This window comes from Micropterus salmoides, unplaced genomic scaffold (assembly GCF_014851395.1).
Source record: "Micropterus salmoides isolate LMB-PRFRI ecotype aquatic unplaced genomic scaffold, ASM1485139v1 Ms_hic_scaffold_16, whole genome shotgun sequence".
In the NCBI taxonomy this organism is placed as follows: domain Eukaryota; kingdom Metazoa; phylum Chordata; class Actinopteri; order Centrarchiformes; family Centrarchidae; genus Micropterus; species Micropterus salmoides.
The window spans coordinates 1,587,998-1,606,690 of record NW_024040707.1 but is presented as its reverse complement, the minus strand read 5'-3'; the positions used below and the strand labels follow the sequence as shown (position 1 = coordinate 1,606,690).

The window sequence follows — 18,693 nt, the reverse complement described above, 5'->3', positions numbered from 1 at the left end:
ACATTCCTCTGCATTAATACCGTTGACATAAGTGGTCGAACCCTGAAGAACCTGATAAACTGGTTTCTTATAAATAACCACAACACGCAGCATAACAGCTCGAACTCTCTCAAACACTGAAGTCAAGCATGAATACTGTAAGGTGAGGGAGAGGGAGTGAGGCAGCACGAGCACAGAAGTGGACTGTAGGGGAGGGTGGGGGCGTACCATTTTTCAGAAAAACCTGATTTTAAAAGATAATGTTTCAGACAGAGGTATATTTTTGCTGTGGTCACTAACTCACAGGTGTGCTCTATCAATATCAGATGGTGTTTTGTACAAATGTAGAACGACTTCCGTATAATTTCACTTTAAACATAAGTGGCACATTGTTACTGTCGACGCCGTCAGCTGGGACAAAAGTAATACAACAATATAGATGTTATGCTAGATGTTTTTGTGTAACCACCCTTGTATTTAATAAATCAACATGTCTGTGACCTTGTTAATGTGTAACTGCAAACATCTTTTGTCTTAAATCTTATATATCTATAAATATTCAGTTTCAAAAGTAACCTGACAGCCCAAACTTGAATTGTTTAGAATATTTCATAATATATTAAGGATATATTATAAATATATAATATAAATACGCAAATATGTGCACCTGAAACAGGGGGGAAATGGTTAGATGGAGACTGTTTATGAACCTGACATGATTAAAATAAAATAAGACTTTACTGATCTGCACTGGGGATATTTGCATGTTGTAGCAGTTTCAGAAACAGTGAAAAAATGAAACATAATTTAGAAAGATAAGACAAAAATGAAAACAAACAATAAAATTAAGATAAAAATTAAAAAGCTATTAACAGAATAGGCCTATACAAATTTCACATTTTGAAATGAATTTAAAATCGTTTTAGTAAGAACAGTATGAGTGATCTGCATTTTGAGTGCTTTTTACCAACACCTACTACACTGAGCTCCTAGCAGCGGGACAAAAAAAACACTTGTTACTTTCGTCACGACAGCAACTCCTGACATATCAACACGATTTATTTTTATACTGAAAAACTCTCACAGGTCAAACTTCAGGGTGTGTTAAAGCACTAAATAACCTGTAGATTAATCCTTACTGTGACAATGAAATGAGAGACACAACTTGTAATTCGAACAACAGTCCCGCTTCAGAAATGTACTTGCCGTGCTTGAAAACAGTTTTCTGAAGACAGCCGCGCGTCTCTGAAAGTGTTACACTTCAAAATAAAATACCCTGTGCTGAGTCCTGATCATAAAACAACAATAAACACAAAAAAAGAAACCATTTAACTATGAAGCTGCTTAACCAAGACAGAAGCACAAAATAAGGACACATAACATCGTTTGTTGCAATTATTTCAAGCGTGTATATGTGACGCCTGACATGAGATCGGGTTGTACAGCTACATGGTATTTTATACGTTTATCCCCTAACATACAAAGAACTTCTACTTCTACTATCACATGACTCGGCTGAAAGACCTTGCTTTCAGAAGTGGGATTCTAACACACGGCTCCAGAGGAGACTGCAACCTGAATGCAGCGCCTTAGACCATTCGGCCATCGTGACTGTGTGAAAACTTGATTCAGTGGGAACTTTGCTGTATATCTTGACAGAGCACATATGTCATTATATATTATTGCTCAACATCTGGCGCAAAATAATCGAATTGGTCAGTTAAAAGTCTTGAAATGAGTTGAGTTGCATTTGGATAAAAATCAGGTTCCACCGAGAATTGAACTCGGATCAATGGATTAAAAGTGCAGAGTGCTAACCATTAAACCATGGAACCACTACACAGAGACAGGAGGCAGTTTCTCAGTGTTTAAAACTGACTCAGACATTCCTTTGCTTTCTATCAGGTTTATTTTGGAGCGGCTGTTCTGTGGATCAGGACTCACCTGGTCAGGTAACAACATCAGATAATAGTTAAATAGGAAAAATATTCCAAAAGGTCACGTCACCTGGTCAGGTAAAGTTATACATCACTTGTAAAATAGTCAAATAGGTAAGTTCTGACAGCAAACTCTACCTAATTAACTAACCAGGTGGATAATTTACCTGACCAGGTTATGTCATCAGTTTAACTTCAAATGAAGTATTTACAGGTAATGTTACAAGGTAACATCACCTGCACTCGTTGCAGGACGACCTGCTCTGTCTCTGATTGGCTGTTAACAGATGATGTCACACATTCAGAGAAAACACACATACATAAATACTGTTTATGTTACTGTCTGCACTGACATGCACGATACATTCTGTAAATACAAACAACAACAATCTGCATACAAACATTCTACAAAATGTTATAAGATTATAAAATTGTTATTTTTCTTTTGAGGCTAAACTGTACGGAGACACATGAGGGACAATATTTATCTTCAGTTGTGTTAACTTAAGAGGTTTTTCTCGCCCATGAAGCAACACTTGATTCTTAAGTTTAGTCATGTGACATCTCACGTTTAACATTTAATTAAACAAATTCAAAAATGTGTAAATGTCCAGAGTGCGATGATGCTGATTGTTGATATATGTAGTTCTACACGGTCACACATGCTCTACAAAAATAAAAGTTTAAACAGTTAAACAGGCAGAAACAGTTCAAGGCAAAGTTATCTAATAAACAACTAACAGCTGTTCAGCCTGGAAGACTCGCTGAAGGGAAAAACTGCATAATCTACTTTTGTGCTTCAGAGGTCAAAGGTCATGCTAACAGGAAACTGAGATTTTCCTTCAGTTCTCTTTTTCTGTGTCAGATGTTTCAGATCACCTTCATCTCTGTGATTAGCCTAGCTTAGCACAAAGTCTGGAAGAAGGAGAAACTGTTAACCTAGCTTAGCACAGTCTGAAAGTAGAACCCAGGTGCTCTCTGGATCTTAAGCTAATTCTAAGCTAAGCGGACCCTGACGTTAACTGGACATCTAAGCTAACTAAACCTAGAAGCTAACTCTGAGCTAACCAAACCTAGAAGCTACTTCTAAGCTAAAAGGGCCCGGAGATAAATCTAAGCTAACTTGGTCCAGGTGCTGCCTGTATCTCAAGCTAAATCTAAGCGGACCCAAAGCTTTACTGGACCTGACGCAAACTCTTCATTCAGAAGCTAACTCTAAGCTAACTATACCTTCAAGATAACTCTAAGCTAACTAAACCATGAAGCAAATTCTAAGCTAAATTGTCCTAAAGATAACTTTATCCTAACTTTGCTTACAAGCTAAATCTAAGCTAACTGGGCCCAGGTGCGACCTGGACCTGAAACTAACTCTTTACTAACTTCACTCTGAAGCTAACTCTGCACCATTATGGTGCTTTTAGACCACAAGCGAAGGGAGTGTTTGGGGTGGTGAGTTTATATACAAAGTCAATGCAAAGACGTGCAGAGCCGCGATTTCCTGTCAGGCGACACAAAGCGACGCGAAGGGGGCGGTGCCTGCGACACAAAGGCAACGCTAAGGAATTCGCATAAGTTGAATATTTTCAACTCAAGCGAGAAAGTTGCATGATGCTGAGTCGCGATAGCCTATCAGCGTTGAGATTGTCTGTACGTCACCGATGGCTTCAGAGCGTTTGGAGAGGACCAGGCAGAGCGGAGGATTGAAAATCTGCTGGCTGGCTGACAGCTACTAAAGTTGGGGGAGAGGAGCAAGGAGCAGCGGTCCAGCTTCTCAGCAAATAAACACCCGTAGTCGGACTGGATTCTGCTCGCTGGAGGAGCGCAGAGTAAACTGCTTTTATTAAATTAGCTTTTAACTTTGGTTTTTGGGATTACAATGTTGATTTATCTTCACTTGAGCTTCTCAGCAGCTTCTGTGCACATCTGGTTCCAGTGTTGTTGTTAGCGTCGTTAGCTCCGTTGGACTACTATAAAAACCGGACAAAACTGGACTTTACTTCGAGAAAAGGAAGCGAGGAGGTTGAACTACATGGTGAGTTCAAAGAACATGTGTCTGTAACTTTATTCCAGCTGTCGTTGTACTTTACTGTGAACAAGTTAGCATAGCATAGCCCTGATCGATCCGAACTCCATTCAGAAAACAAACATTTTAGAAGTTGTTGTCTTGCGGTCCTGCTGACAGACCTGACAAAGCATGAATTCATATGTTTAACAAATCTGCATCATATTGTAGTTATTTCGGCATCAGTTTGATCCGTTTATTGCTATTTAATCACAGCAAAATGTTTACTTTGGGTTCATACAGTTGTAGTAATATCGAGTTGCGTTTATTCGCGTTATCGTGTTGTGTGTGAACACTCTGCAGCTCTCCAGCGATAAAACCCCCGCGAGGAAAGCGTTGCATGGATTAAATTCACGTTTGGTCTGAATGCCGCATAAGCTAACTAAACCTACAAGCTAACTCTAAGCTAGCTGGACCTAGCCAACATGTAAATTGAACAGATTTGGAGTAGATGACATATTAGTGCTAAGCTAAGCTAAACAGAGATCACAGACTTTAACTCAGCTGGCTGCTTTGAGGTTCAGATTTAATGTTGACATGTTTTAAACTCACAGAAGATGATTTTTATAGAACATGTTGAGCTTCTGTTTGGGGCGTCGCTGCAGAGAGAACTAACTGAAGCTCTTTCTCCACCATCATCTGTTATTTGTTTTCCCATCAGACCACCTCTCCTCTTCCTACCTTCACACTAGCATAACCCTGGGAACATGAATTCAATATTAGACAATCATATTTAAATATATATTATTGTGACGTTATGCCAACAACAAGAAATACATTTTGTTGTACTTAAATTATCAGTACAAACACATTGGCAATTCAGTCTCGTGGACGGTTGGTTATCAAGAACCGGTTCCAAGTTGGAGACCAAATTTCTAAGAAGAAGATGAGCAAGGAGGAAGTGGATAAGAACCGTATTTCATTTCAAGTACAATCTGAATCAGAATCGATAAATTGAGCTCATTACAGTACCACACCTCTAAAGTGCTGCGGTTGGTTCAGAACCATTATTTGAATTGTATGTTATTCATGCTGGAGGCGCTACATCTTGTCCAAACCTTCTTGCCTCAACACATGAACACAGACATAATAAATACTGTGCGATGCTATAAACCACCAGCTGAGCCATGTCACAGGTTATATTTTGTAAATGCACAGCTGAACACTTTACTAAAGTTAATATAGACCTTCTGTATCCTCCAGTGTTCTGCACCTTTACTGTCTTGCATCTCCTTTTCTTTCTTCCCGCTCATCTTTATCCATCTTTCCTCACGACGGCATTAAAGAGAAAGGAGAGCAGGAGGACTGGTTCATTCTTCTTCTGGCTGATGTTGATATTTGTCTCCTATAATGATGAAGATGATGATGAAGGGTAGGAGATATCAGGAGGAGGAGAAGTGACGACCAACCGCCGCTGAGGAGGAGGAGGAGGAGGAGAAAAAACTGTGAGTTTGTGAGAAGCTTTAAGGAGGCAGAGTTACAGTAGAAAAAGAACAGACTCACCTGGCGGCTCTACGCTGACATCAGCAGACCTGTGGTCACTGCACAAACAAACAGGCTCGTTATTTAACTGACACCCCGACTGTTAATGCTAAGCTAACTAGATCTGAAGCTAACTGGACATGAAGCTAAATGGATTTTAAGCATATTCTACACTGCAAAAAGTAAAATCTTAGTAAGATTAATTATCTTAATTGAAGGCAATTGTTCTGTTGGCAGATAATTTTGCTTATTTTAAGTAATATTTCCCCATTTTAATGCTTTTTGTCCTTGTTTTTGAGAGCTCTGTTTTTGCAGTGTAAGCTAACTGGATCTTAAGCTAATTCTAAGATAACTGGATTAAATTCAATTCAATTCAATTTTATTTATATAGCGCCAAATGACAACAGCAGTTATCTCACAGCGCTTTTCATAAAAGAGCAGGTCTAGACCATACTCTATGATGTTATTTACAGAAGCCCAACAGTTCCCACCAAGAGCAGCACTAGGAGACAGAGGCAAGGAAAAACTTCCTTTTAAGATCTTAAACTAAAACTAAGCTAACTGGATCTGAAGCTAACTGGCTCTTAAGATAATTATAAGCTAACAGGACCTGAAAATAACTGGCTCTTAAGCTAATTCTAAGCTAAGTGTACCTGAAGCTAACAGGATCCTAAACTATATCTAAGCTATGTGGACCTGAAGTTAACTGTCTCTTAAACTAATTATAAGCTAACAGGACCTGAAAATAACTGGCTCTTAAGCTAATTCTAAGCTAAGTGTACCTGAAGCTAACAGGATCCTAAACTATATCTAAGCTATGTGGACCTGAAGTTAACTGTCTGTTAAACTAATTATAAGCTAACTGGATCTGAAGTTAACTGTCTCTTAAGCTAATTATAAGCTAACTGGATCTGAAGTTAACTGTCTCTTAAGCTAATTATAAGCTAACTGGATCTGAAGTTAACTGTCTCTTAAGCTAATTATAAGCTAACTGGATCTGAAGAGAACTGGCTCTTAAGCTAACTCTAAGCAAATTGTACTTGAAGCTAGGTGGCTCTTAAACTAATTCTAAGCTAAGTGTAACTTAAACTATATTTAAGCTATGTGGACCTGAAGCTAACAGGATCTTAGACTATATCTAAGCTATGTGGACCTGAAGCTAAATGGACCAGAAGCTATCTCAATTCTAATTTGACTCAGAAGTTAACTCCAAGCTAACAACCCCTGGAAAGTAAAACCAAGCTAACTAGACCCCACAGATGTCCCTCACCATCCTTAGTGTCTGGGGGCAGCAGGGCGTCCTGTCTGTTGGCGAGGACGAAGGCCAGCGTGGCCAAGATGGCGGCGTCCAGAACACCCAGGATAGCCAAGATGTAGGCCCAGTGGACCGAACAGTTACCTGGAGAGAAACTGCCCACCTGGAGACAAAAATACAGAATCAGTGTCTTCAATACAGGACAATCCAATGTCAATATCATTAAGACGGGTATTATTCTTAATATTTTATTTCCAATTACACAACATAATGTGACGTCGTTATGTACATGCAGAAGATCAATGATCACCAAAATTTTCCAAGCAAAGATTATTTTTCATGTACAAGCTAAAGATTTTTACCCACTTGTTTCACACAGGTTCAGCTGTGATGCCGACTTTGTATTTGTTTGTAATGTAGACATTTAAGGGTAATTTTCTTTTGATCTGTGCCAAAAAAGCTCAGAAGGGGATCGATATGTTTTATTGGCTCTGAATTCTGAAGAGACAAAAACTCACAGAGTCTCCACACAGAGCTCTCATCTCTGGACTCTCCCACGAGTCTGGAAACAGAAGACAAGCCAACGCCAGACAGAAACCTGGGAAGACAGACAGAGAGAGAGAAAGAGGTGAAGTGTGATTGATAATGGGTTCAACTAACTAAAAGGGTTTGACACAAGCAATGGCCCAATGACCCGGGGCAGGTAAAAATGTATGTCAAGCAAATTTTAAGCGACTTTTTGAAATGTCTTAAAAACAAAGAAAATGTGAGTTAGGCGCGTTTCCATCAGCTGCTTTCGAGCGAATAACCCAGGCTATGAAAAGCGTAGTTACGTCAGAAGTTGACGCTCCACATCGCTGTAATAAACAAGAAGTAGAGGTTGCAAACCAAAAAAAAAAAAAACAGTTGCATCGACGTAAAGACTGTGATCTGAGAAAAATGGAAAGAGGTCTTCATGAATGTCTTTCAGCTGGGCAAGTAGCAACCAGCCATGTATCCACGTGTTATCCAGGAAGACAACAGCGGAAACAGCTGATCAGGTACTTGAGATAATGTTTGCTACGTCAGAACTTATTCGGCAAAGGTGTTTCCATCTACTATTTAGCTCTTTAAAAAAAAAAGAGTTTTTGAATTTTTGCCATTTCCATCAACCTTTTCTAAAGCGCATTAAAAACACTGATGGAAACACAGTTGCTCTGTCTGCATCGGAAGCCAGCTGCCTCGCTGCCTACGTCCTACGCTGTCTCCAAAGGCAACATGCTAACTGTTGGGTGTCTTAAAGTTCCCCATCTCCTCCAGCTAGTCTGCCTCAACTCTCTGATGTATGGAGTTTCCTGATGGACAGATATCTTTACTTGTTGCTGAATTAACCGCTAACTAGCTGCTGTTATCTAATTAGCCCAGTTAGCCGTGCAGCTAGCGGTCATATTAGCTGACTCTGCCTGGGCTTGGAGCTCGTAGCACCTCAAGTGTTTTTATACCTTTACTGAAGCGCTGGAGGTTTTTCCTGCCAGGGGCAGGAGGAGGTGGCGGGGAGCGCCACCAGATTGGGCACAAGAAACCTCACTCAGCAGCCTCCCGGTACTGAACAAAGCCTCAAAGGCCGACAGGGAATATAGTACAGAGGCGATTTACAGCGTTTCTTGAGGGACAGATAACTTTACTTTTGCCGAAACTGCTGCTAACTATAATTATCTGTCTGTATCTGTAGCTAGTTAGCTCTCTTAGTCATGCATCTAGCATTCCTATTAGCTGACTCAGCCCTGGTGTAGATCCCAGATCTGCTCAGGTGGTCAGATCTGCTTGGGGCCTGCGCCTGCTTGTAACGTCATATAACGTGATTAGCTGTAACTTTTTATGACGTGGCAGATAGTGATTGGCTGTACACCGTAGTGTTTTCGGTGAATTAATGTTACAATGCTAATGTTAGCTGCCGATCAATTTAAGCTAACGTGTGTGTACGTTGTTGTCATTTTGCCAAAGCAAATGTGAAATAAAAGCAAAAATATTTACTGATAAATTAAGACCCCAAGCAGATCTCATACATCCATTTATATACATTAATGGAGCACAATGTAGTTTGTTCAAGTAGCTTAACTACTTTCTGCTCTCAGGGCTTTTGCAGCTAGTGGTCAGGCTTTAGTAAGTTCTGTTTAATAATTAGAGCTGTATTTCATTGTATAACTTCTAAATTATAATATTGTATATAAAAATGTATATAAAAATCTTCTCGTTCTAGACGTTTGGTGACATAATTACTTCTCACAGGCCTGGCTAGCAAACTACTGTAGCAAGCTAACCGCTAACATGCTAGACAGCCAGGAACATGCTAGTGGTAATCTGTCACAGTATCTTTCTGTTTTCTCTGGATCATTTACTCCCCCAATGTATTTTTTCTGTGTTGTACACTATTTTAGCATAAGCTTGGCAGAGTTAGCATGAGCTTAGCATGCTTGTTAGCTTAGCTCAGTCTCTAACCGTATGATGTCCTCCCGTCTCCTGACAGTTTATACTCTAACAGAGAAGCTTCAGTAAAACCTAAAGGTGACGCACAGCTAAAAAGCTACGATAGCTTCCTCCATTTTGGACTCTCAGACTCTCCGTCCAGTAGAACCAGTAACTTACCTGCCGTGAGCTGCAACCATGCGCAGATCTTGTACACGGTTGCGGCGCTGCAGAACCTGAAGAGACAGAGACAGAGGACGCTGGTCCACACCGCCCACAGAGAAACTCCCACCAACACCGCCACCGACTGAAAGGACGGCAGAGGAGACAGACTGGACAGACCACCACGACAGTCTGGGACCGGCCAGTCCGACTCCACACACACCTGACAACACACAGGTATACGGGGACACACAGAGACACACAGGCATACGGGGACATGTGCCTTTGTAGCGTTATCTAGTACAGGAACTAAAAACAAAACCACTGTCAGATTTATTTCTTTACTTCAAATAGTTTGTTTCACTTTTATTGATAAAAAGGAAAAATATTTTAGGATGAGGACTAATTGTTTGACAAGACTAACTATCAGTAGCTTAACTCTGATTGGACAGTGCTTGTTTGGAGGGGGCGTGGTTTCATGTTTCTCACCTCAAACAGTCCCAGGGTGCCGCTGGGCGGGGCCGGTCCCACCCCCTGGTGGCGGGTGTCTCCGGTGCCGATCCAGGACGGCTGCACCAGGACGACCACCTGGATGATGGCGAAGCAGAGCGAGCAGACGGCCCAGAGGACGCCGACCGCGCGGGCGCTCCGGACAAACTCTGTCTGATAGAGGCGAGAGAGGTCGACGAGGGCGGGCGACACCGACATGACTGAGAGAGAGAGAGAGAGAGAAATGTTTTTATTCCACACTTTCAGCCCGACTGAAGTGAACTCGTTCAGTGACTGACATGTTGATACTGATGCAACAATGTACTGCTGTAGCTGTAAATACTTTATATACTATTATTTAAATGTTTAATATACACGTAGCTTCATTCAGTGGGTCCTAACCTAGGGGTCTGGCCTTTCCAAAGGGTCACCAGATAAATCTGAGGGGTCGGGAGACCATTAATATTTTTTTGTTACTTTTCTCTAATCTTGCAGGTAAATATTAGTTTGACGTTTTGAATCTTCGCTATTTAAAGAAATCGTTTAAGAAGAAAATTCTCTGCCGATCACAAACCAAACTGTTCATGTCGGACTGTGTTGTTGGATTAATGAATTTATCACGTCGTTTTTATGTAAAATCTCAATCTGTAAACTGAAGCTGTCAGATAAATATGTTCCTGGAGTCCTAACCTGTACCGTGTACGTTATTTATCGTTTGTACTGTGATTTTTAATGACGTGGTTTTTAACCAGCCTGTGAAGCCAAAGGCACATTTCCACATTTGTGGACAATAAAGATCCTTTAAATAAAAATCCAGTAGATCCATTAGAAGAATAAAAAGTACTTCAAGTAAAGATTCAGACCAAAACAGCCAGAGCTCTGTGGGATAAAACGACCATTAAATTTAATAAATAAAAAGAATATACATGTTAATTATAATGTAGCTGCAGCTGATGTCGTTCCTTCAGTATGTCGCATCAATCCCAGCTGGCAGCCAATCAGCATCAGGTACAAGCAGCCTTCTGATGGTGACATCACCACCTCCGTGTTGTTTACCGAGGACGCTCACACACACACAAACACACACACATGCACACACACACATGCGCACACACACACCGTTTAAAACCGTCTGTCCGGATTTAAAAACGATCTGATCTGAGATCTGAAACGTGTCGCGCGCATCAACACGATCAGCTGGAAAGAAAACCGGAAACAAACCTTCAGCTGGAGGAGACGCACCTGTCTGCAAATCTGTCCGTCCGCCCGATGGTCTGCAGGATGAGAGGATGAGAGGATGAGAGGATGGAGGGGGGGGGGGGCTCTACATACCCGGATGTGCAGCCTCTCTGCAAACAGCATCCTGTCGTTATTATAATAATAATAATAAAAAACTGAATATAAACACAAAAACAATCACGTCTGTTTACATAATAAACACCAACAGCTCAGTTTATATTCAGTTAAATCAGATGGACTCCGCCACAGCGCCGCCTGCAGGCTGCCTGAGGACCTGCAGCAGGAAACATCTGGACACGCTGAACCTTACACAGATGTTTAATCTGCATATTTTACACAAGACTTCTGTCTGCTAAATCTCAGTCTGTCCACATACTTTTGGCCACGATGGGTCTCATCACAAGGTTCACTTACCGTTTCCGGAGCTTTCATCCACCACCTTCATCACCAGATACAGATTTTATTATAAATAAATAAAAGTAAAACGAAACAACACAAATAAACAGATTAAATTATGAGTTTAGATGCATCAAGTTGTTTCTTTATTGTTAATGAGTGATTATTGATTATTGATCGGGTGCTGGAGGAAGAAGATGACGCAGGAAACAATAATACATACAAACCACGTTTTTAATTATAATAAAACACGTACAGACAGAATATTGCACACAGACTTCCTCGAATCAGCGTTTTTTTTAATACCTGCCAGAGTTTCAACATCTCTCATTTGACGGACAGCTGCTTTGCTTCGAGTCCCGCCCCCTCTGACACTAACCAACCAATCAGAGTCAGAGCTGTCGAATCTGTTGCAGGAAAAAAATAAAATAACGCCTCTTATCTCCACCGTAACACTATCTGTAAACCAAACGAAGCCCCAACACAGAAACATCAAACTGCTGAGTTTTAAACTTTTCTAATTAAAGGTGGCAGAATAAAAAACAAAGCTTTCAGTTTGCAGCTACGCACTTAAATGTAAAAGCAGAAACTCGGTTATGAACGTTGTAATTCTGCAGGAGAGGAAACACTCGAGCTGCTCCTGGTACAAAGAGAAAGTGCAGATTTTGTTATCTGAACATGAAATCATAACTTGATTATAATCTAGTGGCGACTCTCTCCAAGCGGTTACATCACTGTGGCCACGCCCCCACTCTGAGTGGCCGCTTGCTGGTGATTGGCTGGTTGATCGGCGGCTCCCCGCAAAATGATTAAATAGTTAAATCTTCACATTTAACAAGAAACAGAATAAGCTTTTTTTCTTTGAGTCATTTTTTTTCTTCACAGAACGTTATGACTCAAAATCAACTCGTCTTGAGTTTTTACCGTTTTCATTCTCTTCTACTTGTTTTAAGTCTTTTAAACTCTAAAATGTCTCAATTTTTCACGTGTTTGATTCGTTCTCGTTTCAGGATACAAAGAAAGAAAAACGTCTCTGAGAAACAGGAAGTGACCCGTTTTCAGGACGATTGATTTATTAAACACTGAGTAGCGAATCAGCAGACGACAGAAAGACTTCTATTGTGTCATCACAGAAATTAAAACCCTCAGTTATTGAGTTACGGCCTCTTGGTGAGTTTCAGTCTGCTGGTGAACCGACAACCTGCTGACAAGTGACTGATGATGAAGAGGATGAAGATGATGAGCACCGATGTGCAGTTTAAAAAATAAAAAATGATTCTTCATTTGTTCCTTTGTATTTTTTTTGTTGCTTGTGAGTTTGTTTTTGGAAACTGTGGGACACCGTAGACGTCACTGGGTTCAACTACGTTTCCCACAAAGCACCACTGCTGCTGGCTGCGGTATTCATGGAAACGCACTCAAAAGTCCAATCATAGTGAGGGATGATACACACCCTCATCATCTTCTTTATCTCCTCCTCCTTCTTCCTCCTCTTAGCTCCACGGAGGGATCTCTTCTCCAAACTTTGCCCAGTGAGCAGCATTTTTAGCTTCAAACAGAGTCTGAACACAAAAACAAAAGCAGAGAACAAAGATGGAAAAGAAGTTTTAAAGATCCAGTTTTGCAGTTTATTTATGTAAAAACAATAATAAAAGAGTGAAAACACAGTAAAGTTGAAGATATTGCAACTGTTATCAATACATAAAATCCTCGTTTTGTGAATATTATTGAGGATTACAGCAGCGCACAGTGTTTAACCAAGCAGGAACCTCCGGGTCTGAAAAGTGAAGCCTTAAACCTGCGTCCTCTCCAGCAGCCAGCAGGGGGTGACTCAGTCGCTAGTTTCAAGTCTTCTTCAACACAGCATGATGTTCATTTAGTAAATTATGGTCCCATTTAGAGGAACAGAGACCAGGCAGCAGGGGAGGCTTTAGGGCGGGGCTACAAGCTGATTGGCGACCTGTCAATCAGGATAGAGGCGACTCGTATCCGCTGCTCTGTGCACATTTAACCAGCGCCGCTGAAAAAGCTCTTCAGGAGTCGGCTGCTCGTTTTTCAGTACGTTTTGTTTTAAGCCTGTTTGTCGCTAGCTAAAATTAGCATCCCAGCTAATGTGAATTACAGATGCACCTTGCTAACCAAGCTAGCTAGCTCCACCCTCTCATCCAAATATGGTCACGTCTGGTTCCAAAAAATCAAGATGGCGACGGCCAAGATGCCAAACTGGAGAGAAGGGTCCGGCTGCAACCTTCAGACAAACGTGACGGAAGTTGAACTTCCATATATGGTTTGTCCCAAAAGCTAACGCGCACAAAATGTAATGACGTTTATCTCGGGCCTCTCGGGCCACGCAGAGCCGTTAAATATAAAAAAAAAGAGGGGTAAAAAAGGAGGTGTCAACTGTCAACGTAGTAATCAGTGTACATTATGCGTTAATATTTACTATACTATAATTATATATTACTATCATAGTATATTAATACTATAATTCCTGTAAATACTTATTTATAATAGTCTAATGATAATAATAAAGCAATGTTTCAATTCTTACCACTGTTGTATATTTTATTTGTTCCAAAGTGATTTTAAGTTTCAGGAACCAAGAATATTCTGTAAGGTTACATCACGAGCCAGATGTGTCTGGATTTAGGTTAAAACTTTACAGCATTACTGAGAATTTAATTACAGAATAACAGCGGTAAGAACATTAACAGCATCGTTCAGCTGCTGCTGGACTCTTCTCGCTGTGTTGGCTGCAGTGGTCTGTGTGACCGGAGCTAGCTGGCTAACTATTCCTGACATCCCCCCACAGATACATTCCTCTCACGCTAACCCTCACAGGGCCTAAAGTTACTGATTGTCTGCATGCCGACCGGTTGCAGAGGGTTAACCTCCATCGTGTTGCTGTGCAGCCTCCGGTAACGTTACTGCAGCTGTATAATGACACCCGTCGGAGCTCAACTCCGAAAACCTTTGAACACATTTTCGATTCGCCGTCAATTTTCGTAAAAACTGTCAATATTCAAAATCTACACAGTTGATTTTTCGCCTCAAAACGGTTTGCATTAGGATCCATACTGTATGTGAGCCGAGAGGAACGGCATCATATTTTGTGCGCGGCGTCTTCTGGGACAAACCAGATTTGGAAGATACACTTCCGTCAGGTCTGCGGGCTGCGGCTGGATGTGCTTGAAACTGGAGGCTCCAAACAGTAGTCCACAAACCAACAGGGGACGTCACGGAGGCCACGCCCACTTCTTTTATACCATCTGTGGTGTTAAGGTGTTTTAACTGAATACAACTCATTTGCACATAGAAAGTTAGAAACGTTTCTCTGACTTTAGAAAGAAGAGAGAAAGAGTGAAAGTCACCTGGTTGTGAACGTAGGACTCGCACAGGTAACACCACACGGACAGATCAGAGAAGCTCAGCACCATCGGGTGTTCAGACACAACGCCGTGAGTCACCATGTGCTCATTAACATACCGACCACAGAACACCTGAGACAGGGAGCACAACAGGTGAGACACAGCGTGACAGGGCAGACAGAGAACGTGACGGACAGGTGAGACACGTCACCTGGTAGCAGGTGAGACAGGTCCAGTTCTCAGCGTCAGAGCCGCAGTCCTGACACGGCAGGAAGACATCTATACCTGAGGGGGGGAGGGGCTTAACGGCATCCAGGTGAGGACACCAGGGCAGCGGGTCCACCACGTACAGAGGAGTCTAAAGACGGAGGCAGAGAGGGAGGCGGGTCAGTAACACAGAATCAATAATCAATAAATGACATAATTAATATTTACTGACGTCCGTCTGTCCTCCACACTTCAGCTCCAGAGACGTCAGAGGCTTCGACCAACCACACGCTCCCTCAGCCTCTGGCTCCGCCCCCGCTCCACCAGAGGGGGCAACGGACTCTGACGCTGCAACAGCCTGCGAAGGGTTAATAATCAATAAGACATCTGATAAACAAGTTAATGAGCTCGCACAGATCGTGGGAAGCAAAGCATTGTGGGAAACCGCAGGTGTAGAGACTGAAGACTCACTTGAGGCTGCGGCAGCGTACTCTCTGCTGATTGGCTCTGCTCGGGCGTCACTTCCTCTGACTCCGCCTTCACTTCACCTTCACAGGTGACCTTCTCTGGGCTGAGGCGGACCTTCGGCCTGGCCCCGCCCACCGCAGTGGAGGTAGCGGGAGTGTGACCGCCGGAGGTTTGACTGATATCCAAACCGGCCAGTCCCTGCGTGAGCTGCTCCAGGCCGCGCTCCGTCTGATTGGACAACAACAACAAAGAGGAGGAGACACAACATCCGGGTTTCACTCTTTTTTCATCTTCTTATCTAAACATGTTTTTCTCGCGCGGATCGTTACCGTTTTGTCCTCCGGTCCTGTAGGGGGCAGCGGAGGTTTCTCTGTGCTGCTCTGCTCCGATTTCCTGCCTTTTCCTTTAGAACTACGTTTCCCACGATGCTTCAGGGCGGGCACGGACGCCCGGACAGACTCTGGGACTGAGTGGAGAGAGAGGAGGTTTCAAAATAAAGCAAAACAGAAAGTCACAAAGTAAAAACAGATGAGAGCCTGAACTGACTGTGGATCCTCAGGGACCGCCAGTAGGGGGCGTGGTGTCGGATGACCTCGTTGATCGTTGCCACGGCGCTGTGATGAGGAGGGGGGAGGGGCGTAACCAAAGAGGGAGGAGGGTCTCCTAGCAACACGCTGGTGCACATCGCCATGGAGTCAGAGATCGACGATAAGTTATAACCTCCCTGAGAGAGAGAGAGACAGAGTTACCGTTAATATAGATTAGGACGCCCTTTCGCCGCCAAAACACTCCTGACCCGTCGAGGCCTGGATTCGTCTAGACCTCTGAAGGTGTGCTGTGGTACCTGGCTCCAAGATGTCAGCAGCAGATCCATTAAAGGTTCAGTGTGTAAGATTTACCGCCATCTAGTGGTGAGGGTTGTGAATTACAACCAGCGACTCACGGTGCATTCAGGTGCTCCTCGGATGCTCCCGTTTCCGGAGTTGTGCAGTAGTTCGTGTTCATGTGCCCAGAATGTGGAACCGACATGGACGCAAAGAGAGTTCTGCTTTTTGCATTGTGTCAACATTATGTTATTAATTGACATTTAGAAAATATATTTTTGACATAAATGTAAATCGAGTCAGAATTTCTGCATCGCGACGCATCTGAGGATCTATTTTTCCTCCCTAGTTTCTCCCAGTTCTGCTGGAGAGCTGATTCAGGCAGACATTTCACAGTTTGATCCTGTGTTGTGGATAAGACACTGATTTCACATTTTGTTGATTTAAGTAATTAAGTAAAGCAATCTTCAGTTGTAAGCTGTATATCAAGAAAAGACTATTTACCGTGTTAATGGTTATGGTGCTTCCTATCCATGTGACGCATCATGAAAGGGTCAGGGTTATGGTAATTATTCATTGTTACCACGGAGAATACACTGCTTTGTTTCAAGTGACAGACTGAGATGCTTTTATTTTGACAGGGAAGCTTTAATTCTGCAGTTTCAAGGAAGTAGCTGTTTTTTTGTTGCTAGCTTCAGTAGAAGCGTCTATGATATTGTGTTTAGCAGGTGTTTCCCCCCCTTGTCTGTAAAATGCAGCATGTTGGAGAATACGAACGACACCTGTTCTGGTGATTAAGAAAATCACCAAGGATTTGACGAACTGAACGTCCAACGCTCCTGTTCCTGTGGGAGGAGTTAGTGACCGTCTGAAAAGGTCAATACGATCCGTTTCAATCATCAATATCTATTTTGTTTTTCAACATAAAAACTGCCTGCATAGATAATGACCACCCTTAAACATTTCACACCTGTGCGTTTGGAAAAACTTCTTTTATTAATTAATAAATTCATTCATTAATTATGCACGGGGGGTGAATTAACTTTCACCTCCCAAACATATTCTTTACAGGCCAAAATAGTAACTCGCCTTTTTATGTCACGTAAACATTTGTTTCAGTACTTTTAATTGAGATAATAAAGTATTCTGTCAAATACAACTTAAGACATAACAGTAAATTGTTTTATAAACATACAAGATGCTTATTTATCATTCAGCTTAAACCTCCTCAATAATAAATTTTTATGCTCTGCTTCAGCCTCATTTTTGCCCCCTCCCCCCCCCAACTATATTCATTAAACTTTCATATAAAGTGTAGTATCACTACTACAGGCCTAATATTAATTTATTAAATCTTTGTAAAAGAAAAACAGTCTACACTGGTCTGTAATTTATTTGTGCTAAGTGCTAACAAAAAAAATCATAACTAGTTGTAGTTTTTACTCGCACATCGTAAATCATTGTTCTGGTTTGCACGTATCTATTTTACGGGCAAATGCACGTGAAATACTCTGTTTAGCAACGCATCATCCGTCCCGAATCCGTCGCGCTGCTTTTTTTGTTCTCGTTTTATTAGCGGTGGCGTTGACTTCCCTTCACAGTTACAGAGCTGTTCTACATGCTGCCACTGCCGTTACCGGAGGGGAACGTAGCAAACAGCGGGTATAAATAAACGGGAGATTTATGGGGAAATACTTTAACGGGAGGACACCAGGAGAGAACGTGAAAATATGGGAGAAGGCCGGGGAAAACGGTGGTAGCTAGCTAGCTAAAGCTAAAAACACTCCAGGTACTCCAAGAACGACTTGACTGCTGCCGACTCCAACCCCCTAAGCCCCACCCCTTTACATATCTGCGCCAATCAAACACAAGAAACACGAAATGAACATAAACAACAACCAATGAACGCCCAGAGTCCGTGTGTTACACGATTTTAGATCCCTTGGTACGGCGGGGACCAATTTAAGTGCAACACACAACAAAAAAACAACGCTGATCCGCTGTTAGCTATCGTCAAAAAGCTGTTATATGGCGTTCTGAATACATTTACCCGCGGGGAGCATTCTAGACGCCAAACAGAAAAACTACCCACATTTAGCGCTTGTTAATTTCCAGCCCTGATTATGCAAATTGCGAGGTTGTAATTTCAAAACCAACTCTTGAGGGATGCACTATAATTATCAATCCTATACAATATCTTGTGTTTTCATTATCGGAATCATATCAGAAAATGAAATTTTGGCCGATGATTTAGCCGATGGTGCAGGCAGCCAGAGCCAAACAAACGATGGTTCGGACGTTTCAAAGAAGACAGCTCTCTAGCAACATGGCACCATTCCTTCGTGTTGCCTTCGCGTCGCCGGCAACGTCCCCTTTGCGT

At 42.1% G+C, this 18,693-nt stretch overlaps 2 protein-coding genes across 4 annotated transcripts in view; both read right to left on the bottom strand.

Moving 5' to 3' along the window:
- Nucleotides 1-4,108: 4,108 nt before the first annotated feature.
- Nucleotides 4,109-11,134, bottom strand: lhfpl4b (LHFPL tetraspan subfamily member 4b). 2 transcript variants are annotated; one of them, XM_038722710.1, is made up of 7 exons: nucleotides 11,054-11,134; nucleotides 9,812-10,032; nucleotides 9,341-9,545; nucleotides 7,234-7,313; nucleotides 6,731-6,878; nucleotides 5,482-5,519; nucleotides 4,109-5,392 (listed from the first exon to the last, which is right to left on the bottom strand). In XM_038722710.1, the coding sequence occupies exons 2-6, from the start codon at nucleotides 10,028-10,030 to the stop codon at nucleotides 5,491-5,493; spliced, it is 681 nt and encodes a 226-aa protein (XP_038578638.1). In that variant the 5' UTR covers nucleotides 10,031-10,032; nucleotides 11,054-11,134; the 3' UTR covers nucleotides 4,109-5,392; nucleotides 5,482-5,490. The 2 variants fall into 2 exon arrangements, with proteins under 2 accessions (XP_038578638.1, XP_038578637.1); XM_038722709.1 differs by having other exon boundaries at nucleotides 11,033-11,109.
- A 527-nt stretch (nucleotides 11,135-11,661) lies between these two features.
- Nucleotides 11,662-18,693, bottom strand: part of hdac6 (histone deacetylase 6) — a 36,203-nt gene continuing 29,171 nt past the window's right edge. For both annotated transcript variants that reach the window (XM_038722630.1, XM_038722631.1), the window contains exons 23-29: nucleotides 16,036-16,213; nucleotides 15,819-15,955; nucleotides 15,493-15,717; nucleotides 15,254-15,379; nucleotides 15,026-15,172; nucleotides 14,818-14,946; nucleotides 11,662-13,008 (exon numbers count right to left, since the gene is read on the bottom strand). In XM_038722630.1, coding sequence (XP_038578558.1) covers nucleotides 12,940-13,008; nucleotides 14,818-14,946; nucleotides 15,026-15,172; nucleotides 15,254-15,379; nucleotides 15,493-15,717; nucleotides 15,819-15,955; nucleotides 16,036-16,213 — 1,011 coding nt within the window. In that variant the 3' untranslated portion in view covers nucleotides 11,662-12,939. The remainder of the gene's footprint in view (nucleotides 13,009-14,817; nucleotides 14,947-15,025; nucleotides 15,173-15,253; nucleotides 15,380-15,492; nucleotides 15,718-15,818; nucleotides 15,956-16,035; nucleotides 16,214-18,693) is intronic.

Coding starts and splice junctions, on each gene's coding strand:
- lhfpl4b (XM_038722710.1), bottom strand. CDS start 10,030: ATGTCGGTGTCGCCCGCCCTCGTCGACCTCTCTCGCCTCTATCAGACA. Junction 6,879..7,233: donor GAGCTCTGTGTGGAGACTCT/GTGAGTTTTTGT, acceptor TTTTGTCTCCAG/GTGGGCAGTTTCTCTCCAGG. Junction 5,520..6,730: donor GCCCCCAGACACTAAGGATG/GTGAGGGACATC, acceptor TTGTTTGTGCAG/TGACCACAGGTCTGCTGATG.